At 39.3% G+C, this 26,804-nt stretch overlaps 2 protein-coding genes across 2 annotated transcripts; one reads left to right on the forward strand and one right to left on the reverse strand.

Moving 5' to 3' along the window:
• On the forward strand, positions 1-16,131 carry clcn5a (chloride channel, voltage-sensitive 5a). The gene is made up of 12 exons (XM_077233474.1): positions 1-69; positions 1,027-1,212; positions 2,944-3,089; positions 4,537-4,636; positions 5,717-6,027; positions 6,155-6,361; positions 9,538-9,618; positions 9,712-10,257; positions 11,179-11,365; positions 11,467-11,865; positions 13,602-13,818; positions 13,949-16,131. The coding sequence occupies exons 2-12, from the start codon at positions 1,068-1,070 to the stop codon at positions 14,037-14,039; spliced, it is 2,430 nt and encodes an 809-aa protein (XP_077089589.1). The 5' UTR covers positions 1-69; positions 1,027-1,067; the 3' UTR covers positions 14,040-16,131.
• Positions 15,438-25,978, reverse strand: tnfsf10l3 (tumor necrosis factor (ligand) superfamily, member 10 like 3). Its single transcript, XM_077233477.1, has 5 exons — positions 25,479-25,978; positions 19,277-19,426; positions 18,086-18,122; positions 17,809-17,901; positions 15,438-17,523 (listed from the first exon to the last, which is right to left on the reverse strand). The coding sequence occupies exons 1-5, from the start codon at positions 25,731-25,733 to the stop codon at positions 17,066-17,068; spliced, it is 993 nt and encodes a 330-aa protein (XP_077089592.1). The 5' UTR covers positions 25,734-25,978; the 3' UTR covers positions 15,438-17,065.
• Between the last annotated feature and the right edge of the window lie 826 nt (positions 25,979-26,804).

Raw genomic sequence — 26,804 nt, forward strand, 5'->3', positions numbered from 1 at the left:
TATCGGTACTCGGCTGCATACGTCTTAATTTGTACGTCATTGGCATCGGCGCTTGAGATAGCAAACAAGGTAATTGTTTACTAGTTTCAATTTCAACCAAAGTACAGGCAATATACGGCATGCTATAAATGTATTTTAAAATAGTTCAACTTGTTGCCATTAAGCCACGGTTCTTAAGTTTATGAAAATTACAGCTGGGTAGCAAGCAACCCTTTTAGCTAACGTTATACCGCAAACCAGCCTTATGAGTATTTTTGTACATTAGCACTAATAGCTCCCCACTGCTGCGATCTTAAATCAGATTAGGAAGAGTGTTAGATAAGATTTTTTCTACTACATTTTGCTTCCATTTACCATATTACCAGCATAATACTCATACTTCTTTTGCAAGCTAGTTGGCTAAGCTAAACTGACCCATATTTGAAGATTGCTAATGTCATTAGCTTTGGTTTACTAACTCAGATAGTAACCTTTAATCTAATCTGATACTTCTATGGGATGTATGGGTGTATCTTCTATGTAGATATGGGGGAAATAAGGCTTTGCTTTTAATTTTAAAGGCAGAAGTTCAACAATACGTAAAAATAAGATTAAGTTTGAAAAATAAGAAAGTTGTTAATATTTGCGAACAGTTTAATTTTTTATTCAACTTTATTTCTGTCTTTTGTTTTTGTTTATAATAATGTACCCTAACTGTACTTGTAATCTTTTGAAACCAATAAAACTTTTGAAAAAAAGTAAAAAGGATGCTAAAGAGAGTTTGAGTATTTGAAATTCATTTTCTGCCTAGGTTTCGCTGGTAATACATTCTTAATATTATTATTAAATAAATTATGACTATTGTAAATTCTATATTCAAAGTACACATCCACTTTTTATTACTCCTAGTCCAGAATTATAATAAATGGAACTAAAAAGTCATGATGTAAATATGCAGTTACTATTCAATCTAGAAGTGCAAGGTAAACATTAATAGTAAGGTGGGACCTGTCAAGCTTTAACTTAAATGGAGTCTCTTGTGCTCAGGTCAAAGGACATTTCTATGTCCTCCACAGTCCGGAGGAACGATGGACAACACTGGCTATTGCAGTGAGAGCTTCAACAGCCTGCAGAGTGGCACCAGCGATGAGGACATGGTGGAGATCGCAGGAGCCACGCTGGACTTTTCCAACACAGATGACGTGCCTCCTCTAGACCGGGACTATAGCTCAGGTGAGTGCCAGATCTACCCAAACCTATGTGTTGCGTTTATATTCAAATGAGACAAAGGGGATCGAAAATGGCCCCAGTGACAATGATGATGTGGAGAAGTGACAATATGTCATATTATTTCTCCGATGTAGCTGCCACCCAGTTTGATCCTTATTCATTTTCGTTCTTTTCTTCATTTTTATTGTCATTCATGAGATTCCCATAGTTTTTTTCCCCTTTCTCTCATCATTTGATATAGGTTTTGGGGGCAAATGTGTAATGAATAGGTCTCTGGTGTTTGTGTGTCTGTGAGAAAATAGTGGTGAGAATTCGCTGAGGTCACAACTTTGGTATTTGCCGCCCCCCCTAACAGAAATCCTTTTATCAAAGAGATCAAAGTGTCCCCTCTAGTTTTTTCTATTGTAGCTGGATTCATATTTTTACCGGTGTCAGGTTTTTACATCCATTTATTTCCCTTGAACCTCCTCTGCGTTTGATATTAGTTGCTCTGTAGTGTCTGCTGTGTGATTTGCTACTTCCACACATTTTATAGTTTACTTTTTTTCTCAAACACTAACATTTGGTGATTATTTTTTCATAAACAAAAATGGGTTACATTTATGTTGTACTCTTTGTGTCCTTATGCACACATCATGGTGTAGTAATTCATATAAAATTAAGATTTGTTTTCTAGAAGGTAGATAATTATTAACCATAGCTAGTTTTATTGCTGTGTTTTTTGTTGAGTAAGTTTATTTCCTGTTCTTGGTACTAGTAAAATCATTCTTATGAAAGTCATGTGAAGAACTGTGAACACTGGAACAGGAATGTGCACCACATATGACTTACACTGCATAATAATAATATGTAAATGTTCTGCTCACAAGTTATGCTGCATTGAAATTTAATATATAATATTTAAAAATATCTACTAGTGATATATATTTCCTAAATAATAATAAATTGTTAAAATATACATAGAAAATGAAGTGACTGCAGCCACTGTGCCACAACCATTAAAAAGTTTGGGGTCAGCATTTTTTGAACACCTTTATTTAGCAGGGATGCATTAAATTGTTGACAGTAAAGACATTTGTAATGCTACAGAAGATTTCTATTTCGAATAAATGCTGTTTATGCTTTTGAACTTTCTATTCATAAAAGAATCCTGAAAAAAATGATCACAGTTTTCACAGAAATATTAAGCAGCACAACTGTTTTCAATAATAAGAAATGTTTCTTGAGCATCAAATCAGCATATTAGAATCATGTGACACTGAACACTGGACTAATGATGCTGAAAATTCAGCTTTGACATATTTTAAAATCACATTTTAAAATGTATTATAATAGAAAACTGTTATTTTAAATTGTCATAGTATTTCACAAACTGTTTTTTTTTAATCAAATAAATGCAGCCTCGGTTATAATAAGAGACTTCTTTCAAAAAGATAAAAAAAATCTTTTGAATGTCCATTGATGTGCATAAGAGAGTTGATTTTGATGACATTATCCCAACCCTTGACTTCTGACATGAGTAATTCCTTGTTCAACAAAAGCAGGTTTAAGTGACGAGCGCAAACCCAGGTCTTCAGGCCCCTCTGGTCTTTTTGGTAGAAAATGTTCCAGATAAAGGGCTCTTGTGATCATTTGTGGTATTACACCTAAGGCCTATAACTGTCTCAACTTGTTATTTATTAGCACTTTTAACCTGCATGCATAATATCTCTTTTTTTTTGTTTATCTGTGCAGGTGGTTCATATGGAGCTGGGCCTAATGGGGTTCCTAAACTGATGGATTTACTAGATGAGCCAGTGCCTGGGGTCGGCACATATGAAGATTTCAACACCATCGATTGGGTCCGGGAGAAATCTAAAGACCGAGATCGCCACAGAGAGGTGACAATACTCAGTTGAATCTTTCTGACTTTTTAAACATCATCTTTAATGCTCGGAAAGAAATGAATCGTGCATGTTGTGTATCCCGACCAATTAAAAACACTTGATGTTCATTCATTTGGCCAGAGTAGAACTGCCCATCCCGAGTCTGTTTTCTCCTATAGTTTTCTTTGCCTTTCGAATAAGTTCCAAGCCACAGTCAGCTTTGGCTTGCTTAAGCCTTATTCGGATGAGACTAGCTTTCTAAACGAAGTTTGAGTTACAATTTTTATCACTCGACATCTGTGATTTCATGTACCGATTCGGACGGGACTAAGATCTCCACGTTTATTACAGAGGTGGGAGTGTGTGTTTTCTAGACGTGGCCGTAACAAAAGCTTGCGCTGTGCGTGCGTCACGTATATGTCTTTTAATTTATTATTTGTTGATATGATTTTCATTTATTATTTAAAAAAAAACATTTAAGTAAACGTCACGAGTTTATAGCAGTGGGTATTTATAAGAAATAAGTGAGCAGAGAATCTGGACAAGTATCTTACTCTTATCTGACAGTGATATTAAAATTGGTGTCTTCGCTGTTTCCGCAATTTGGCTCTATTTAGTAATTGCAGCTACACAGTATGTTATTTTTTTGTCGGATACCATCCATATTGAAACAAAATTAAAGCATGTCGAAGATTGGTGCGCAAATGGTAGGTCAAAAACACATGAGGAGAGCATTAGGATAATACATCATCAGCAATCACAGACATTCGCATTCAGACGGGATTAGATTTCTCAGAGGACTGTTGAATTAGCCGAAAAACATCAGGTCATTTGCCCTGGAATTTTTACTGAGGTTGTGTGAGAAAAACACAGACTTGGCAGATTCAGACAGGATTAAAATCGCAAAGTACGTCTGTGAAACACGAATTTCTCTAACGACCCCCTGAAAAACTAGTCCCGTCTAAAAAGGGCTTTAATTGGGTTTTAAAAGACATGTCATATTCAGTAACATCAGGCTGACTGTACTGACACTATCGCATGAGAACAAAACTTGAACAGTGGATTGGCCTTGATGATGACACTATTGTCTTCTGTAGAGCTGCTTTATAACTAAATCGAATTTGTTTTTGTAATTGACAAATTATGCAACGGCGCCAGTTATGTGTATCAGTTATTGAGTGTATCGGTTATATATGCGTATAACAGTTATTGAACTAGACTGAGCGAACACTGAACTGACTTGAGCTGAATAATGACACTATTGTCTTCTGTAAAGCTGATGTACAGCAGAATTTGAGTTATTTGTTGAGAATTGTTGTCTCATAATTAAAGTTTGCATCATTGATTGTTATTTTCCTGTTTATTACGGTGAAGCTTCTTTGAAACAATCTGTATTATATAAAGCGCTATATAAATAAAGGTGACTTGACTGTCTGTGGTCTTCAATTTCTCTTCATGATAGATTGCTACCAAGAGTAAAGAGTCAACCTGGGCTTTGCTGAAAAGCATCAGTGACGCCTTCTCCGGCTGGCTTCTCATGCTGCTCGTGGGACTGATGTCAGGTTGGTTCGACTCTATAATATTAAAGCAGAAGTATCATGAGGAGTGCCCAATCCCAATTCTACCCCTTTGCCCTTCATCTACCCCTACCCCTAACCCTTCGCCTTCCCCTTGACCCTTGAAACAGAATGCCAAGGCGTAGGGGTGAAAATATTCCCCAAAGAAATGGGACACCACTACTACACCGTTACACGTCATTATACGTCGTAGCGCCTATGTCACAGGAGATGCGCCGATGTTTATAACAAACTGCCAAGATGCCGTCGACAGCTGCAGTCATCTCAGTTGCGTGGGTCAGTTATTTTTTTGCATTTGTCTTGTGACGTAAATTTGCTGGTGGATCAGTTTATGGTAACGTTATATATGATGGCTGTAAAATGGAATTATTTGGACTTAAAGAAACGTTGCTCGCTGTCAGACTGGTTGATCTGATCATGTTGCAAAAAGCACGAAACTGTAAGCACTTTTCGTTTATATCATGTTCACATATAACCACAAGAAAACAATGCGTTCATAGTAGATGTACGGTAAAATATAAGCCAATTCCCTTCCGCGATTACATTCACCAGTTATCAGACATGTAAATATGTTGCGGGACTATCGTTAGCAAACTATAGCGATTTTGGCGATTTTTTTTTTTACAAACGTTTCTTTGAAGAAACTGACCATAAATATGAACACAAGATTGAATGTAACATAAAGCAAATCATTATTTGTTGTTAAAATACTTATTTAAGCCCAAAATTCGTACATTTATGGGTCTTGTTTTTTGCTTGGGCAGCCATTTTGCGTCTGCAGCCGGTGTATGCAGTGACACTTCTCATACCCCTTCGTTTGAAGTGTGGTCCCGGAAAATCTTCGTTTGAAGGGCTATCTGGCCCTTCCCCTTAGCCCTCCCCCTCCAACCAAAAGAGAATCGGGACAGCCCTACCCCTTCACGTGCACGTGCAAAACAGAGGGGAAGGGGAAAGTGAAGGGGTAAGGGGTAGAATTGGGATTGGAAGAGCACCAATCACACATTGCAAACACCTGCTGGCCTTACTGTGATGTTTTATAGCATGTGCTGTTCTGTCTGATTCCAGGTGCCTTGGCTGGTGGGATCGACATCTCTGCCCACTGGATGACCGATCTGAAGGAGGGAGTGTGTCTGAACGGCTTCTGGTTTAATCATGAGCACTGCTGCTGGAACTCCAATGAGACGACCTTCCAGGAGAGAGACAAATGCCCTCAATGGAAAAGCTGGGCAGAGCTCATCGTCGGCACCAATGACGGTCCTTTCGCCTACATCATGAATTACCTGATGTATGTGTGCTGGGCGCTGCTGTTCTCCTTCCTGGCTGTGTCTTTAGTCAGGGCCTTTGCCCCGTATGCCTGTGGCTCTGGAATACCTGAGGTAAGCTAAAGAAGTTTTGTGCCTGTATAATATTTAATCTTGCATTTTGACATTCAGGTTGTTGCATTAATATATAATAAAGTATATATCGCTGTTAAAATGTCACAGTTTTTGTTTGACCTTCTAGATCAAGACCATCTTGAGTGGGTTTATCATCAGGGGCTACCTGGGTAAATGGACTCTTATGATTAAAACCATCACCCTAGTGCTGGCTGTGTCATCTGGACTCAGTCTGGGCAAAGAAGGGCCTCTAGTCCATGTGGCCTGTTGCTGTGGAAACATCCTGTGTCACCTCTTCACCAAGTACCGCAAGAATGAGGCAAAGAGACGAGAGGTATGTGAATGTGATTATTGCCTTTTTAACCATTATAAATCCCCCTTAAAACGTTATTATACGCCAAAAAAATAAAAAAGAATTATATCATTATTATGCAATATGAATAAAGTAACAATAAATATTTTAGTTTTTCATTATACTACTTTTTTTTGTATAGGGACAGATACAATAAACAGAGATAAAACTGTGACAACAGCCATCCAATGCTTGTATCGTAGCGCTTGTAGCTAAAGCTAATTTGCAACACTTGTCCCTATTCTAAATTATTCCACCCATTCTATGTCTGAGAAATAAGCATTTGGCTTTAAAGTGATAGTTCACCCAAAAATGAAAATTATCCCATAATTTACTCACCCTCAAGCCTTCCTAGGTGTATACAGGGATTAAAGTTCTCCGTCGCTACGACGGATTTCCGTTAATTGCAGCGAGTCTATGACGGATTTCCGTCAATTGCAGGGTTCCCGTCTGTCCTTAATGTCTTAAATTCACTTTTCATAATGTTAAGGCCGTAAATAGGCTTTCATTTCTCAAATAGTGTGATAAATGTCTTAATTTTAGTTTGAATAGGTCTTAAATTAAGGAAAGACGAGGTGTATTCACCCTGCTGAGGGGGATGTGATAAAGCCTGGATCGGAGCGAAAGCACGTTCCTCTCTCCACTCTACGCATTCTGTAATCACTTCGCTTATAGTCCAGTCCGGCTTTTCAATTCCCGCTCACGGAAAAACTGCTCCGTGTTCACTCAATTAATCTTAGTTTTGGAGAAGTGCATGTCAGGCTACACCTGGTTTGCTGCGGTCCGAATCCGAGCGAGTTTGTTCCCTGCGCCCCCCGCAGCGTTGGTCTGGTTTCACGTTCAACTTAATTCTATCGAACCCTGGTGCGTTTGCGTGCATATTACGTCAACGCAAACGTGCACGGCGCATGATAGAAAACAGAACGCGGGTCAATATTGGCCGTTTCTCAATACCAATAGGCTACGCAAACCTCGGACTTGCGTCCTTGATAGTTCGGACTTGGCAAGTTCGACTCGGGAGAACGAACTCCCGAGGACGCGAGTCCGGTTATTCTGCAAACGGATCCGCGCCGATCTTGGTTTCGTCACTCATCTCGCTCTGGCTACTCCGGTTATCTCTTTATGTATATTTTAGTCAACAATAGAATGAAATATGGTATAAAATACAACTCTGCCTCTTTTCATCAACAATAAAACGAAATATATACAAAACACCTCTTTTCATTTATAAATGAACATATTATCATAAACATATTAGGCCTATATGGCCACACAAATGTGGTTCAGATAACGCACATTGATTATCTTCACTCCATATATTTATAACAACACGCAATATAAAACACAACCCTGCTTCTTTTTGTTTTCATTTTAAAAATATGAAACATTATTGATCATTAAAACTGACAAACTTAACAAACAGAGACAGGGTTGTATCATTTTATTTTATTATGCATGTACACATACAAGAGAATGCATAGTAAAATATATAAAGAATATTTTATATATTTTAGAATATATAACATTACACAACCCTGTTGCTTTTTGTTAAATGTCAGTTTTAATTATCAATAATATCCATAAAAGTATAAGTAGCCTAATATGTAGGCTATAAGAGGCTATACAATGAGAAATAAAGCAAACAATTCAGTCAAACATTAGTCAGGTCTCTAATAGGCTACACAGTTAAAGTTAAATAGCCTAAATATATAAAGTTATGAAACTTCACTTTGCCCTCAGCCAAAACGATTAGCCATTAAACAAACTATATATTAATATAATTTAGCATTGTTTGGTCTTATAAGATAAATAAAAACATGCACTGAAAAGTTATGTAGATGGTTGATTATTTGTCAAGCTAAGTAATTTTTTTTCATAGATTAAAATAGCTTTTAAAATATGCAAACTGGCAATATTAAAGCGGTTTAAAACATCTCCCCTTAAAACGATATTGGTCTCGACTATTTAAATAAAGTTAAAGGAATATGACTTGGCCTGAAAAAAATTTTCAGTCAGAAGAATTTTTTTCACTTTAATCCCTGTGTATATAAGTTTCTTCTTTCAATTGGAGTTATATTTAAAAATATTCCGGCTCTTCCAAGCTTTAAAATGGGAGTAAATAGAGCCTGAGATTTTGAAGCCCAAAAAAGTGCATCCATCCATCATTTTTTTGTGCAAAAAAAATCCATATTTATAACTTTATAAACTATAATCACAGGCTTCCGGTAAGAGTTGAGTTCTGGTGGAAGAGTGACCTCTGACCCGATGAGTGACGTCTTGATTGAGGATAGAGCAAAACAAAACGCCAGTCACGAAATAGAAGTCTAAAAATGATTTTTTTTTTAAGAGAAATGTGGAGGGAGCTTGAGTTTGGTAACCAGCCATATTTGTTTGAACCGCTCGAGATGTCTACTCACCTAAGCTTACGCTACACAATGAGTCGGGTCAGAGGTCACTCTTCCGCCTAAACTCGACTTGCGAATGGCCGTTATTGGAAGCCACTGATTATAGTTTATAAAGTTATAAATATGGATATTTTTGTTATAAAAAACACACCGCTTCGCTTCAGAAGGCCTTTATAACCCCCTGGAGTCGTGTGGATAACTTTTATGATGGATGGATGCGCTTTTTTTGGGCTTCAAAAACACAGGCTCTGTATTTACTGCCATTATAAAGCTTGGAAGAGCCAGGATATTTTTTTAATATAACACTGATTGTGTTTGTCTGAAAGAAGAAAGTCATATACACCTAGGATGGCTTGAAGGTCGGTAAATTATGGGATAATTTTCATTTTTGGCTGAACTATCCCTTTAAGAAACACCCTTGTCTGTCATCCAATGTTATTTGAACTTCTGTTATTCCTCTGTGTGACTATTGACTATGATCCCTGTTTTTAACTGTTTTTATCTCCCATCTGTCACTCCCTTTAAATACAGTGCCTCTAAGGGGCATTTGTTGTTACATTTTTGCGGCTACGCGCTAAGGACATTCTAGTTGCCTGTTTTTGTGGTTTTCTGTTTTAAACGTCACTCGTTGTGAGAATGTTTTTATCGACATCATGAAGATGAGACCAAACATAAGATCACGTTTTATTTTGACATCTGAGGCCTTTGTTGATCCAAGCCTCTCTCGTTCTTCTGTGTGTGTGTGTGTTGTAGGTATTGTCCGCCGCAGCAGCCGTTGGGGTGTCAGTAGCTTTCGGCGCTCCGATTGGTGGCGTTCTCTTCAGTCTAGAAGAGGCAAGCATGGTCCTTACAAACTTCTGTTTGCATACTCTCAGCATTATCTAGTGTCATTTGAATGACCAGTCCCGCTCTCTCTTTATCCTGTAGGTGAGTTATTACTTCCCCCTGAAGACGCTGTGGCGCTCTTTCTTTGCTGCATTGGTGGCGGCCTTCACCCTTCGCTCCATCAACCCGTTTGGGAACAGCAGGCTGGTGCTCTTCTATGTGGAGTTCCACTCCCCTTGGCATTTGCTGGAGCTCATACCCTTCATCCTGTTGGGTATTTTCGGGGGAATCTGGGGAGCTTTCTTCATCCGCGCGAACATTGCGTGGTGCCGACGCCGTAAGACGACTCGGCTGGGTCACTACCCTGTGCTGGAGGTGCTGGTTGTGACTGCGGTCACTGCTCTGCTGGCGTTCCCCAACAGCTACACCCGTATGAGCACCAGCGAGCTGATCTCTGAGCTGTTCAATGACTGTGGTCTGCTGGACTCCTCTCAGCTGTGTAACTACGCCAACGTGAGCGTCACCAAGAGCAGCAGCGACGCTCTGCCCGACAGGCCCGCGGGACATGATGTGTACACAGCCATGTGGCAGCTCTCACTCGCCCTGATCTTCAAGATGCTCATCACCGTCGTGACCTTCGGCATGAAGGTACTGGGGCAGAGCCTGCCTTCCTGTCTTCCTTTCTTTCATCCATCTATCCCTCCTTTCTATCCTCCATCCTTTCTTCCATCATTCATCCATCCATCATATCTTCCTTTCTTCCATCCATCCATCCATCCATTTATTATATCTTCCTTTTTCCATCCCTCCATCCATCATAAATTTCTCCATCCATCCATCCATTTCTTTCTTTCTGTCTTTTTTCCTGTCTGTCCATCCATTTCTTTCTGTCTTTCTTCATCCATTCACCCTGTCTTCCTTTCTTATACCCATCCATCCATTCATTATATCTTCCTTTTTCCATCCCTCCATCCATCATAAATTTCTTCTTCCATCAATCCATCCATTTCTTTTTTTCTGTCTTTTTTCCCGTTCTTCCTTCTGTCCATCCATTTCTTTATTTCTTTCTCCCTTTCATCCATTTCTTTCTTTCTCTCATTCATTCATTTTCTTTTATTAATTCTTTGTATTTTTTCTGTTCTTCCTTCTATCCTTCATCCATCTATTTCTTTATTTCTGTCCTTATTTTTTCATTCTTTCCCTCATCCATCCACCCTATCTTACTTTCTTCCATCCATTTTTTTATTTGTCCATTTGACCATTATTTCTTCCATCCATTCTTTCTTTCTTTCTTTCTTTGTCCTTTTTTTTCTTCCTTCTTTCCTTCATCCATCCATAATTTCTTCCATCTATCAATTTCTTTATTTCTGTCCTTCTTTTCCTTTCCATTTCCATTTCTTTCTTTCTCTGTCTTTCTTTCTTCATCCATTCTATCTTCCTTTCTTCCATTATCCATCCCTCCCTCCCTCCGTCTCCCAAGGTCTTGACACACTTTCCATTTCCTTTTTGAATAGTTTGATGTTTACACAGGCCGTTGTCTGTACTGTCTTCTCCTTTGTGTCCCTCCAGGTGCCCTCTGGTCTCTTCATCCCCAGTATGGCTGTGGGAGCGATCGCAGGCAGGCTGCTCGGTGTGGGTATGGAGCAGCTGGCATATTATCACCACGACTGGGTAATCTTTAAAGGCTGGTGCTCACCTGGAGCGGACTGCATCACTCCAGGCCTTTATGCTATGGTGGGCGCTACTGCCTGCTTGGGTAAGAATCTTTTAAATTCTATTTAAACTGTATTCTGTCAAAAATGTGCCGTTAGTGGCTTGTCCAGGTGCCTTTTTTCCAGGCCTGTCTTTCTTTCATAGGCGGTGTGACTCGTATGACCGTCTCTCTGGTGGTCATCATGTTTGAGCTAACGGGCGGTCTGGAATACATCGTACCTCTCATGGCTGCCACCATGACTAGTAAATGGGTGGCAGATGCTCTGGGTCGAGAGGGCATCTATGAGGCTCACATCCGTCTCAACGGCTACCCCTTCCTGGAGTCTAAGGAGGAGTTCAGCCACAAGACACTGGCCATGGATGTGATGCGACCTCGCCGAAGTGACCCCCCACTCTCCGTGATTACACAGGACGGGATGAGCGTGGAGGAAGTAGAGTCGCTCATTGCTGAAACGTCATACAGCGGCTTCCCTGTGGTCGTCTCACATGAGTCTCAGAGACTTGTGGGCTTTGTGCAGCGCAGGGATCTGGTCATCTCTATTGGTAAGAGATTACAGCTTTAGGTGGATTTTTTATGATGAACTTTCTTTTGCAGTTTTCAGAACACATTGTGCATTGTTTGTCTTGTTCTGAAACAGGGACTTACATTTTTACAATGTTGCAGTTTTTTATGGGTTCACTTCATTTTCGCAAGGCAAGTGACATCGTGTGCACTTGTTTAAATGTCCGGATTGTACTTTCTCAACACAAGCGAACCACTCCAGAGGTTGCTTTCAATTGTGCCGAAACCTTAGACCGATAGTTTTGGTGCGGATCCGAGTGCAATTGCCGTGTTTATGTCAAAAATAACCAAACTAAGGGAGGAAACACGACAGGTTTGGAAACACTAAAAACAAGCCAGGTCTGAAAATGCCCTTAGGTCTTTGACTATGCTTACCGATGATCAACAGATCTTCGTAGATTAAAAAAATAGTTCAACCAAAATTTTTTATTCTATCAACTTTTACCTTATGTTGTTCAAAATCTTTGACTTTTTCTTCTGTAAAGGCCAATTCACACTGCACCGACAGACACAGACCAACACCGACAGTCACCTGATTACAGCACATCACTTCGCAGACATGCTAAATATGATTCAGCTTGTTCAATCGGTGAAAACAAGCTGCAACAGACTCCGACAGGGGTTATACACTGATCCAACAAAACCCGACGAAGTGTCCATTGCCGTCTTTTGGCATCTGTTAGTGCGGTGTGAATTGGCCTTAAAGGAACACGCCGACATTTTGGGACTTTAACTTATTTACCGTATCCACCTGAGTTAGATAAGTCCATACCCCTTTCATCTTCGTGCGTGCTGTAACTCTGTCTGATGCACCCACCGCTAGCCTAGCTTAGCACAAAACTGGAAGCTAGCATACTGCTCCCAATAAGTGACAAAATAACGCCAACATTTTCCTATTTATATGTTGTGATTTGCATATAGTCACAGTGTGTACAAATAACAAGGTCATATGAGACAGGCATCTTCTAACTGTATACATACTGGGAACTATATTCTCAGAAGGCGAAGCACTGCTACTTGGGTGGAGTGATTTGCTCGCAGCACCTGAGACGCCCCGTGGTGAGGAGCAGAGAGTTCGCTCAGAGTGTTGCGCTAATCACTCCGCCCAAGTAACAGTGTTTCGCCTTCTGAGAATATAGTTCCCATATAGTTCCCAGTATGTATACGGTTAGAATATGCCTGTGTCTCATATGACCTTGTTAGTTGTACACACTGTGACTATACAAATCACAACATATAAATAGGAAAATGTTGGCGTTATTTTGACACTTATTGGGAGCAGTATGCTAGCTGGAGCCATTTACTTCCAGTTTTGTGCTAAGCTAGGCTAGCGGTGGGTGCGTCAGACAGAGTTACAGCACGCACAGAGATGAGAAGGGTATGTATGGACTTATCTAACTCTGGGGGATACGGTGAATAAGCTAAAGTCCTGAAAAGTCACCGTGTTCCTTTAAGACACCAAACAGTTTTTTGTTCATACAATTATAGTCAATGGAATCCATAGTTGTTTTGCACATTTCATTGTATGGGCAAAAACGTTGAAACATTCTTTATTCTTCTTCAGCAGTTAACACAGTAGAAAGTCATACAGGTTTGGACAGATATGAGGGCCTTTTTTTAGTGAACTATCCCTTTCTATTACTTTATTATTATAGGGCTCATGTGAATTATAGGTCTCTCATGAGAACGTTTATTATTCTCCGTTTCCCTCTGGCAGAAAATGCTCGTCAGCGGCAGGAAGGTGTGGTCAGCGCTTCCCGAATTTTCTTCACTGAATACACACCTCCACAGCCACCCAACAGCCCCCCCCCGCTGAAGCTTCGTGGTATCATGGATCTCAGCCCATTTACCGTAACAGACCACACTGCCATGGACATTGTGGTGGACATCTTTCGCAAGCTGGGTCTGCGCCAGTGTCTCGTCACTCACAACGGGTAAAAGCTTGGTTCGCTTTGCTTATCAGTTTTACAGTTCTGAACTCACATTTTCGAGTGTGTCCATGATTTAAATACATCAGAAGATTCACGTTAGCTCAATATAATTATCTGTTCCTGTTTCCCACAGGCGTTTACTGGGCATCATCACCAAAAAAGACATTCTGAAACACATGGCCCAGATGGCCAACCGAGACCCTGACTCTATTCTCTTCAACTGAAGTGCCAAACGGGCTGTTATGAAACACCAGCTAGTTTGAAACAACCCACTGGGCAGAAAACACCAGTCTGGCCAAATGATTTGCACTACAGAACTGCCAGGACTGGATTTGCGTCCATTCACACTGTGAATCCATTTTTAGGGCCTCACTGGTGCAGGCGCTACAACTTCAGGATGGAGAACCTTCAGCAGTGTTCTATGCACTCCAGCAAAAAGCTTAAGAGGTGGGACTGAGTGCAACCAAGTCTTGGCGTTTGCAAATAGCCAACCTATCTTAACATCAAAACATATCACAATATATACCACACAGACAAGTGACAAAACTGTGGATATCATAACATTTTGTAGCATTAATCCGTTTAAACATATACATTCACCTACCTGGCATACCTTGGTTCGTCTATGTCTTAATTTTTATGATTTTAAGAGACATTTTTGTAGTGATATCAGTCATTGCATATTTTTCTTCCACTATGTGATGGATGTTAATCATAATTTAAAACCTAATTTAAAACCTTTATTTGTTGTTTACGTGTTCATGCACATTTTTAGTAATTTGAAGGAACACTTGCAAGTATTCCAGCATCTAAAAGCTCTCGGGCCGAATATTATCAATTTGTTTTTGAGTGTTAACAGTTTATGAGTTTGATGATTCAGTTTCCTCATTTTGTCAAGTCTGTACATTTCCAGATGTTGTAATCAGTCATAAGCAGCACTGTGCAGTTTCTGCCAAGCGATGATGCATTAAAAGACTCATTCTGTATATGTTTTCATATTACATGCACTTTTAAAAATTACAACTTCATTTTTACACACTACTACTATTTAATAGTTTGGGGTTGTTAATATTTATTATGTTTTTTGAAAGCAGTCACTTATGCTCATCAAGGCTGCATTTAGTTGATCAAAAAATACAATAAAACAGTAATATTGTGAAATACTATTGCAATGTCTGTGATGAAAGCTGAATTTTCATCATTACTCCAGTCTTCAGTGTCACATGATCCTTCAGAAATCATTCTAATGTGCTGATTTGCTGCTCAAGAAACATTTCTTCTTATTATTAATGTTGAAAACAGTTGCTTAATATTTGATATGATGACTAGAATGTTAGAAAAACAGCATTTATTTGAAATGTAAATCTATTTTAACATTGTCTTTACAGTCACGTTTGATCAATTTAATGCATCCCTGTAAAATTGAAGTATTATAATCTTTTTTTTTAAATGTTACTGACCCCAAACTTCTTAACAATAGTGTATGTGGTTATCAAACATTGTGCTCTTAATACCACTGTTAAAACTGCAGAGTATGTAGCATTTCCCTATGAAAGTGATTTTTGGACAAGAACATGCAATTAATGCAAATGCATTACATTATACCAGTAAGTCAGTAAGTAGTAGTAAGATTTGCCCTTTAATTCTGAATAGCTTCTGTTAGCACACTCTCTAATTATTCATTCATTAACATTTTCTGAGGCTTGATTTAATGGTCCCCAAGTTTTCTCCATTTACAAATGCTGCTTGTATGCATTGCATGTACATTTATATTCCTATCACATGCATGTCCAAATGTAACCCGAGCATGAAAAATGTAGTCATCTGAATTGTGTAATTTCAAGATATGCATACGAATCCAGATGTTTCTATTTTAATGTTAAAGCCTGCATCTCTCTGGTTCAACCTCTTTTAATCATTTGAATTTCTCTGCTAGCCTACCAAACCACTGTTAATTCACAGTGGGACATAACATGAATGCTAAGACCATTATAAACTGTACTTGAAACTCCGATGGCTCATTAGCTTGGTTGGTGCTCAATCCTTAAATAACTTCCACAGTATTTCCATTTTTTTATCAAAATGTCAATCGTTTTAAAAAAAGGGCCACTTTATTAAGAACATCTTAGAGCATTGTGTACTAATTTATGTTGAAAAAATATGTAATAGAAGCCAGAAATCATTTGTTGGGTTCTTTGTACTTATGTAAACTTTTTTTTTATGTCAACATTATCCATTAGTGTTAAATATGAATGTCTCATTACCATTGTAATTTATTCATAAGCACTACATGAAATATAATTACATGTAACATGCTCTTTAGTGTTTCTTTTCGGTGTGGATTGTGAGATTTGGTGATGAATTTTCTCCTTTGTCGTTTCTTGAAAATACTTAAAAAATGTTCCCTTGGACAGAGTTAAGATCTTGAACTGAACAGGCTACACTCATGTCCTAGATATTTAAGATTGGAGTAAAAGCAAAAAAAGGACATTATTTAAAAAAGGTTAGATTAACTTTAACTTGTTTTGTAGAATATGAGTCATGTGATGTATCACTCTTAAACTTACTCCATGTTGGCTCTAGATTATTTGCTAGACTTTTACATTAGACATAAGTGAATGACACGTTTGACTCATAATACAGTATTGGTGGCTTAGTGCTTAGAGAAACAAACTTACTTCCTAAATAGAGACTTCTCATCCGTGAGTGGTCAGGAAAGAAAGAACAATATAAACAACATTTATTTAAAAGAGGAAGAAAAAAAACAAAAAGAAGCAGACTATTAATCTTGTTTGTATGCACTTTTAGTAGCAGCTTGCACAAGGTTTTGTGCATTTGTTCAAGGTAAAAAGTCTTAATTTTAAGGAATTATTTTTATGTGGTTAAATAGTGAAGGTCATTGTCATCATTTTCAGGTCTTCTTAATCTTAAACGTCAGGTTTGTCTTCATAAAGCCCTCACAGATTTTCTCATGATCTGCCCATTCAGATGGGAGTCCAGAGGTCACCACTCTTGCTACTGAAGCCTAAATGTCCATATAAAACTCAGCCCATGAAGGTCAAATGGTGTTCCTCATCTCAGACCACAATAACAAGAAAAATAAGAGTTGTTTGCTCATTACAGTGCAATTTGAATCCATCAGATGGTGGAGTATCTGTAATTCCCTCTCTTCATGGTTCCCATGTGGGGCCCTCAGACAGAAACGATTTCCTTTCCCTGGGAATGAGACCACAAGCCCCAACGGCTTCCCTCAGAGGTCAAACAGGAAGGCCCCGAAGTAGCTGGAGGAGTCTTCTGCATACACAGCTGTGGGAGAGGACACCGAGATGAAGATCTCATCACCTGCACGAAGTTCAAACAGGCCGCCCTGGTAGATGGAGTGAAGGGCGTTCTCGCTGTCTGGAGACCAACATTTGGTGCCCACACCCTTCAGGAGCTGAATAGGCCGAGCGTAGGCAGTCTTCTTGTAGACACACTGCACCACCTGGTGGCTGACAGAACCAGAGTGGTAATTGTCCATGGAGAGGGTGAGATAACGGAAGTAGACTTGGGCGTACAGGTAGTAGCGGCCCGCGTGAGGAATACGCAGGCGGCCGTTGGACACGGTCATGTTGTGCAGGTGGGAGCCAAAACTCTGGTTCCCCCAGGAACGGACAGGATGGCGACAGGACTGGTGAAGGTCGGTCTGGGGGGTTAAAGATGTCGTACCTGGTATAGTACGAAAGAAGATGCAACAAAACTTGGTCACCTCAGTGAACAGAAACATTGCTCATTCCTGCTTCAGCTGAAATTAGTTTTTGTCCACAAAGCATTTGTTGAACACATTTTTTTATGTGAGATAAAGAAAAGTTCAGTAAAGAGTCAGACATGTTTTGTTATATTACTGAATTCCTATTGGCAGTGGTTTGTTAGGGTTGTTTCCAGAAGATTGTTTTTGCTGACCTAAGTAAAGGGCTTTGTAATGCACACACCCAAACATGCTGGCAAACTCACCCTGCAGTCCACTGTCTCTGAGAGTAAGATGAGCTGACGGCCGTGGGCTGCCAGTGGTGAGTAATTTTGTACGTGGAGGGATAGCGACTCTCTCTGAAAAACAGTCGAGAACAAAGAGTGAACGAGGCAACAAAGCAACCAAATAACTCGTATAAAGTCATTTAAAAAATATACATTACTGAATTTTAAAAGAGACTGTAGGTTAGTTCAGGCAACAGTAGAAAAATGTTCTTCAATCAATGAGGAAAACACTTAAATTCCTGTGGTTTCATGTTACCTTGAAAGGTGTGTTTGGAGATTATGTTTTCTGTGACCTAAAAGAGACCAAAAAAAAAAAAAAGGATTAAAAAATATACTGAAATTTCTGCTACTAGGGTTGAAAAAAGTGTAACACATATAAACTTCACTAAAGCATTTTCCACATTCAAGTCCATGACAGAAAGACAATCCAGCTCTTTTCTGGAACACCGGAATGGAACAATCACATTAAATCCACAGATGAGAGAGAACAAGCTTCAATATATGTGTGTGAACTGAACCTTAAGGCCCCTATATACTCACGGCAAAGTTCTTTTTTGTTCTTTGTTTAGGGGTAAAACGGCGTTCGAAATACGCGAGCAGCGATACTGTTATCAAAACATCTGAAGCCGCACACACAGCTGAGAGCGACGGTTAGAAAAAATCTGTGCTGTGCGCTTTCCTCTATCTCAATAACAAAATAAACACGCAACAAAATTGAGAAAACAGCAAGCTTTTTAACAAAGCATAAGAAAAGTATCTGGTCATAGCATAGTGGACATGTTTGCACAAACATATAGTGCCTAAAAATAGGGGGATTACGGAGGTAAAGCGAGAAGTATTCAGTTATTCATGTGATCGCAATATGGCCACCCGCTTGAGGAGATCCACTCCATGTTAAATAAAACAACTTTTATTAGGTTACTGATAGGACTGGTCTTAGCTTTTACAAATATACTATTCATTTCTTAAACTTTTTGAGTAAAAAGGACTGAGTGCAAGTTAGTTGATTGTAAAAAAGTGACCAGAAATCTGTTAAATAACTTAGTTTTCAGAGGAAGCAATGCTGAATACTTTTGTGTGTTGAAGGTTCCCAGGGCTCTGGTTTTCTGCAGCTACTTTCCCACTGGTCTTATGCATATCTAAAGGGTCCAAATGCTATTGAAAATGCCATAAACAGACTACAGTAGACATCAGTGATAAGAAGCAGGGCATGCTTTTGATGCACTTGCATGTTTAATGTGCTTTCATGTCTAAAATAATTATATGTAACATCTTTGTAGGATTCCTTGGATAAACTAGGATAAACATACTGCCTGTTTCAAAGCTTGGCAAAAGGTTCAAAGCAAACGTGTGGGAGAAATACATCAGTAAAACATTATGTTGGATTGTTTTAACTAAGTCCCTCTGCATTTCTTTGCATGATTTATTAAATGCAGTATCTCTTTACCTTGGAGATGTAGGCTTTGAGTCCTTCAGCTAGTTTAATGCATGGCTCCCCAAAGAGCTGAACCAGGTCATCAGGTACATCCTGTTCTTTCTCCATAGCGTTCAGAAGACCAAGACACCTCAGCTCCTCCACCACACCTTCTGTCCGAGCCTGTCGATGACAATCTCAATTCACCAGTCCACTTAAAACTATATGATGTCTCCTCCTGTGATGAAACATCCTTAGAAGCATTCTTTGTCAGGAATACATTACAAAACTTTCATTACTCAAATATTATTTAATTATGTAAACCGGTTCCCTGAGATGGGAAACGAGATGCTGCGTCACGCACGGTCTTGACGTTATGAGAATTCTCCACGTGAACCGGCCTTTGAAGCACATGTGCATACACGCCAGTCTCTGATTGGCTACGGCAGTCGGATAACATCACAAGCATGCTGGAAGTCTATTAATGGGCGCCTGAACGACAAGTCATTAGCTCCAGATTGTCTGAAGGAAGGCATGCCTGAAGTATGGCAACACAGCATCTCATTCCCCTTGTCAGAGAACCAGGTTACATATGTAACCTGAGATGTTCCCTTTTGAAATGGAACTTCGAAGCTGCGTCATGGTGTTAACGATATGGAAACGTTAGTACCAATTGCACCATACTGAACAACTGCCAACTCACCTTGCTTTGAAATTAACTGAGGGAATTAGAATGAAGCCAAAGTTTGCCATACAGCACACCGAGTGACCAAGAGCTTAGGTGCCTGAGGTGTGGGGTCCGCACTTAAAGGCAGGGTAGGCAATGTGTTTCTAAAACACTTTTTGCCAAATTTGTTTAAACTGTCTTTATATACCAATACATATCTAAAATGTAAGTACTCTGAAAAGGAGTTTATAAAAATCGAGTGAGCTGCAATAAACACAGCTCATTATTCCATTCGGACCGAATGCAATGATTGACTGGGCGACTGTCACTCTCCCTCGTTGCTATGGCTACCAGCCCTGCTGCTACAGGAGCTTACCACATGCGTCCACTCAGTTGACTCACTCATTTCGGAAGAGGAGAGGCACGTACCGACCACAAGCCACGAAGTCTCACAATTATGGCAGAGAAAGTCAAATTGTCAAATTCCCAGTACCACCTGTACATACAGTCAGCGCAGGCAAACAAGGCAAAAAAAGGTGATGTCACTTCATGCACAGTACTCTTCTCCGCTCGGCACTGGTAAACGCGTCCTCCAGCTGAGCGGTCGACATCACGCGTTCATGTGTTTTGGGGGCGTGGCTTTGGAAGGACCCCAGAAGGGAGGGGGTGGGAGTTTCTCCATTGGATACTTTCAAAATCCAGCAGTTTTCTGCTAGTTTCTCAAACCTACCTACCCTGCCTTTAATGCCCTCCCCGGGGGCAGAGCCAAATAGCAAGGCTACAGCTTTACTGTGTCCACCAGCAACTTCCAAATTGGAATAGAGGAAGACTAAAGTACTGCTACTTCAACCATTCCCAGACCTCGGTCATAAGCTCTAAAAAAGCAACCCAACCGAGGGGATCACATTTTTAAGCATTCAGACCTGAAGGACCTCTCAGGAGAGAGTAGTTCTCTCTCAACTGTCAGCTCTACCCTTAATTCTCCTCAAGGAGAAATAGCAAAAGTACTTTTGGGAGATCTGGCGAGACCACCCAGAGAGTGGAACACCCTCTAAAAATCCCATGCTCTCCATCACAGGTGGAAGCGTGTTGACAAAGCTAGTCAACACCTGCTACCTCCATTAAACCTCTGGAGGGGGAGACAGAGAAAGTGGGACGCCCATGGCTATAAGAACCCCCTCTCTCTCTAAAGTGTCCTGTTGCTTAGTTGGGGACATTTAATATTCAATAATATTATTGATCTGCCTTACTTAAGGTGGACGTTGACGCAATTTTCTTTTAGAAACAAACTCTGTTATATTATTTTCATGTTATCACTGTGAAGCTGCTTTGATACAATCTGTATTGTAAAAAGCGCTATATAAATAAAGGTGACTTGACTTGACTTGACTTACTGAAAGACTTTCACCGCAGAACCACTCGGGATGGACTCTACCTGTTAGACAGGTCTGCTAGGGCCCTCATCGGATGATGGTTGCCTATTCCTCACAGTTCTAGCGAGGGAACGTTAGCAAATAATATACACCTCCAAAAAAGTGCTTGAGGCGAGGACAGAGAGTGGGCCACTAATGGCGGTTATGTCCATTTCATTTACTCCTGGCGAACCATCAGGAAATGTGTTAACATAGTTCCCACCACTATGTTCACACTATCAATTCAAGGTCCATGCTGGAGGGGCGAGGGATGAGGGTGTGGGATTAGGGGTGCACCGAAATTTCGGCCGCCGAAAATGTTGGGCCGAAAATGGCATTATCGGTTTCGGGCCGAAATTAAAAAAAAAACAGCCGAAAACGTACACCGAAAATGAATGTCACCCGCCCCTCCCATCCGTGCGCAAGCGCTTAGGTTTCACTCACGTTCAAGCTGTTATCACGCGTCTGCCTATCAAAGATAGGTTTGTCTACCGCATATTGATAGTGGCTCCCTGATGCCCGTAAATTAGTTCAAATCTCCCGGAAGAGGGAGCAAGCAAGAGATCGTGCTCCAAACCGTGTAGCGCGCGCACGCCAGACAGGGAGAGAGCGAGAGACCTTGCGTGTGTGTGCTAGTGTGCCACATGAAGCACATGTAAGACTTCCAGTCCAATTTTCTGTGTGTATAGCAGTTACATTAAAATTTGCGTAGCACTGCACAACTGTGTTTCCTAAGGCTACATAGTAGGGCTGACTTCTAATAGTCGAGGATTCGACGATTCGATTCGGAGAGGTCTGACTCGACTATGAACCTCATAGTCGAATAGTAGGGAAGTGTTATGTAACCAATAGGGGTCTGACGGTTATTATATAACGTGAGACCGACGGTTATAGTTGATCACCGTCATTAGAACTCTATAACCGCCAAAACCGTGCTATTAAAATATTTTTTACAAACATTTTTTATCATAGAGAATGTTTAAATATTAATATCATCTTACGAGGGAAACGGAGGCGCAGTTAGTGTTGCTTCGGAGGCTGAGTGCTGGAGATGATTCGGGAGAGGTCTGTGCACCTTTACCGATCAGAGCGCGCGCTGACACGGAGTAAAGCCTTGTTTATACCAGACGCGTCCGCACAAGAGCGAAGGTACGTGCGTCAAAAAATGACGCGTTGGGTGCGCAAGACCGGAAAGACCCCATTTCACTTGGCTGTGTGCACGGCTTTTTTGTAACAGCGCGCGTGACGCCTCATCCGAGGATGAATGACTTCAAGCTGAATCTGTTCGAGCATGTACGTCTCATCGCACCGGCACGCAGTTTGCGCGTCTAAATTGCAAAGTTCATTGCAAAGTTTTTTTTGTTAAGGTTTTGTTTACTGTGTGTGATTTATTTAAAACAAAGCACGTTCATTGCAACTTTTTTTTTGTTGTTAAGGATTCATTTAATGGAAAGCACATTCACTTCTAGCTATCAAAAAAAAAAAAAGTTCGACTACCAGTCGACTACGGCAAAATCTAACGAATCAGATTTGACTATGAAAATCCTTAGACTAAAACAGCCCTACTACATAGGCTTACATGTTCTTTACAGTTTGAGTTTGGATTAAGTTCTAGTGCTGTATTTGCACTGTTGTTTTGCATTGTTTTGCACAGCACTTTAAAATGTAAGTAAAAAATTGTTTACATGCAGCAGCGGAATAGAGGCCCACTGCCATTCTGTGATTTTGTGTGCAGTTATTCAGATAATTGTGGATCTTTTTGCACAACTGTTAAAAAACTATTTTATTTGATGGAACATAAAACTTGAAGAATAATATTATTTGGTATTATCATTTATATTTATTGTTAAAAATATTTTAGGTTTTGTACTGTATATATATATATATGTATATATATATTAGTATAAGTTTTTAAAAGAAGCCATTTTCGGCTTCAGTTTCGGTTTTCGGCCAAGTGCATCCTAAATTTTCGGTTTCGGTTTCGGCCCAGAATTTTCATTTCGGTGCATCACTTTGTGGGATGCTATTAGCGGTCATGCCTAACTCTTCCTTTTCTGTTAACAGCAGAAACATCACAAGGAAAGTGCAAAATACTGCTTCCATAATCCATGTATTGGATGGGCAACAGAAGGGAAAATGGGGCACTACTAGTGACAAAGTCCACTTTCCTCTTCTGGGAACAGACCATACGAATGTGATTACATAGAAAGCACAAAATATTGCCCACTCTCCTCTTCTGTGCATGACACATTTTCTAAACCCACAAATTTTAAATGTTCACACAGATAAAGCAGCTTCCAGACAAAAGAGTTGATGACGTGTTGTTAGGCAGCCTTATGCACACATGCTTCAGAAACCGGATCACGTGGAAAGTTCCCATAGCGTCAACACCACGACGCAGTGTCGAAGTTCTTCGAAAGGGAACTTGGTGACTTTTTTAGATATATAATCTAAACAAACAAAAAAACTGAATTTCATTCAGTGGTCATAAAAAGTTCCACCTTGGTTGAGTTAAAATATGTGTTGAATAAAATCTATATATCTGCCACAATGTTGAACAAACAGGAGTGAGGCTGTAAAACATTGAAAGTGCAAAAAACAAACAAAAAACACTCACTTTCTAAGCATAAAATCTAGATTACAGCAGAAGCTGCATAAAAACACTGTAGTCATCAACTGGCCTTTTTTATCATAACATTATTTTGACCTGACATGAAGTCATGTTATTTTTGTCTAGACCCAGTACATGATAAATTCTCATATTTTCTTCATGTCTCAACTTATAGAAGTGTATATTTCTACTGAAGTAAAGTTCCAAAAGCTTGTCAAATTTACATAAACTAAAATAAATCAACCTAAAAGCACACAAAAAGTGCAAAATTTCATTGTTACTATTTCAGGAAAGTTAGTGAAAGCTTAGAAAGGTTCAAATGACAAAATAATAATATGAAGAAATTATATATGAAAATTGCATTTTTTATGATAATACGGGGCTCTACATACTTGTAACTATAGCCACACACACTAAAAAAGCAGAAGGCTTTGGGGGAAGGCTTACCACAATGGTAAACTATTTAGACAGCGACCAGTTCATATGATAAGAAAAAAATATTAAGAACTTTCTAAATGTCAATAAATACAGTCAATAGAAAAACAGGGTTAGACTATGTTATAGATATTTGAAGTTCATTAAGGCTTCTGCATTTGACTTTTTTCCCACAGTATTGTTGTTTTCAAAGCCCCTTGTGTATTGTGTCTAACTCATCACATGTGACACAAACTGCAAAACCCTCGCACTCAAAACCACTGACCTTGAGCTCTCATAAAGGAGAGGATTTCTAAGTAATTAAGATGCTAATTAAATCTGACAGCATTCCTCTGATTTAATTCAAATTCGGCCGAGAGCCCAGATATTTCTTTAACTTTGAGGGAAGTTTCCATGACCACTTTCAGCCTTGTTTAAAGGTCCTTTACCAATAATTTTATTATAACTTTTTGCAGAGATACAATTAGACAGATGATGTTATTGCTATTATTTTAATAAATACTTAAATTATGTAAATACTAAAAGGGCACATTTGATTGTTTTTGCAGCCAATACAGGAAAAAATTATTCGCTGAAACAATATTAATAACACATAAAATCATTAATATTCAGTGCATTGTGCAACTTGCCCCACAGGACATTTTCAGTGAAGAGTTTGACAACTTTCCCACATAATAGATAAAGAAGGTGTCGGAATACAAAGGACACCATCCAAAGAGCTCTTATGGGAGTTTGAAAGCCTGGTATGATTTCAATACAAGCATTGGTAAAGAATTCAGCAATTCTATGTGCAAAATGTATTGGCTGGTTCTTTGTATCAGAATGCATTATGACAAAGACCCATAACCTAATTTTTGTGGCAGCTAAATGAATGCAGTAATACCCATCTCAAGACTATAGTCAAAGAAAAAGCTGTGCTGACAATGAAAACTTGAGCCTACAAGAGCTCCAGTTCTGAAGAATGCTAGTCTACACGTGGAATGGTTTTACAGAAAATATAGTTGAAAGTGATACAGACAGTGCATAGGCTACATTGTTCCATATGTTACTGTTATTAATAATAACAACAGCGATATAGGTAACACAACTTTTTGTTGCATGCAGTTTTACCTGTGCTATTGACATGTTCAAGTATATGAAGAGTCCAGTGGTCGAGGCAACTTGAAGGACAATCACGATAACAACAACCGTCGTCACCCACAACCTGGACGGCACTTCGAGGCGATTTTTGGGCTGAACCATGATGAATGAGCTTGATTCGCTGCTTACAGATTGTAAATATTCGGAGTTGCCTTCGGATGCCGCGGCATTCCTCTCGAATGACTCCATCACGCGCTGAGGAGGGGCTGCAGAGTCCATGTCCATCTCTAGGACTTAAGAAGTTTGATTTTATCTACCACCACAGACAATGAGTCTAAGGAGACAAATATGTTTTAATGACGAGAATATCATCTTAGAGGCAAAATGAGGTTCCAGTAAATCCTGAGTTTTAGTGACAATAAGTTAGCGGTGTAGCTGTAAAAACACGCAGCTGCGCGGAATAACAACTGAAAGAGTTTGACGATAGACTGGTAATATCATCCGCTCTCCATCCTGCCCTCTTTTCATTTGACACCTCCTCGTGTCTCCCATTATTATTACCTGATGTTTGTTACATCTGCTGTTGATTGCACTCTGTTTTCCACGCTGTGTGGAGGCTGTAATAAAATAATAATAATAATATAAATAATAAAACATGGTAGCACATAGGCTACACAATGCTGGGTAGCATAGAAGCTACATGCACTCATTCTGATTATGTGATTATGTAATGTAACTTAGATTACAAATTAGATAATATTGGCCTGGTTTCACGAACCATTCTTAGATTAAGACAGTAGACTAGGCCTTAGTGAAATTAAAACATTTAAGTAGCTTTTATTTAAAAAAACATTATTGGTATGCATCTGGAGATAAATCAATCACTGACATATTTTAAGATATTTTTCAGGTTAGACAGCTCAAACATGCATTTTAGTCTGGGACTATAGGCTTTAATGGGATTACATTTTAAAATAGGCTACTTGTTATCAGAGTTACTTTTTATTTATTACATGATTACATTCACACAATGGCTGTAAATCATTCATAATATATTGTTTCTCCGTAATTCTTGTTCATGTTTAAAAAAAATGATATTGCTTATATACATTCAGAAAGTTTTCTAGTTTTGTGAAATTGCACACACAGACCGCAGCTATTCATGGGGCTATAATTACATGGAAAATTGAGAGGCCACACGAAGCATTTGACCACTGGATTTACAGAAATCATTTCTCAACATTGCATATCGAATAAACTCCTGGTGAACACATTGATTATTATTTGAATTATAACTAAGTAAGTAATTTAACCATGTATATTGTGATGTCTTTGTAAGGCTTTTGTCTTTCAAAC

Source organism: Siphateles boraxobius, unplaced genomic scaffold, assembly GCF_051911475.1.
Source record: "Siphateles boraxobius isolate OS27281-9 unplaced genomic scaffold, OSU_SipBor_1 18, whole genome shotgun sequence".
Lineage (NCBI taxonomy): Eukaryota > Metazoa > Chordata > Actinopteri > Cypriniformes > Leuciscidae > Siphateles > Siphateles boraxobius.

What these genes read in the sequence shown, in the direction of transcription:
- clcn5a (XM_077233474.1), top strand. Translation starts at nt 1,068, where the DNA reads ATGGACAACACTGGCTATTGCAGTGAGAGCTTCAACAGCCTGCAGAGT. An exon ending in GTGGCTCTGGAATACCTGAG is followed by an intron (nt 6,028 to 6,154) that starts GTAAGCTAAAGA and finishes TTGACCTTCTAG; the next exon opens with ATCAAGACCATCTTGAGTGG. An exon ending in ATGAGGCAAAGAGACGAGAG is followed by an intron (nt 6,362 to 9,537) that starts GTATGTGAATGT and finishes TGTGTGTTGTAG; the next exon opens with GTATTGTCCGCCGCAGCAGC.
- tnfsf10l3 (XM_077233477.1), bottom strand. Translation starts at nt 25,733, where the DNA reads ATGGACATGGACTCTGCAGCCCCTCCTCAGCGCGTGATGGAGTCATTC. An exon ending in TCAAAGCCTACATCTCCAAG is followed by an intron (nt 18,123 to 19,276) that starts GTAAAGAGATAC and finishes GGTCTCTTTTAG; the next exon opens with GTCACAGAAAACATAATCTC. An exon ending in CAGAGACAGTGGACTGCAGG is followed by an intron (nt 17,524 to 17,808) that starts GTGAGTTTGCCA and finishes GTACTATACCAG; the next exon opens with GTACGACATCTTTAACCCCC.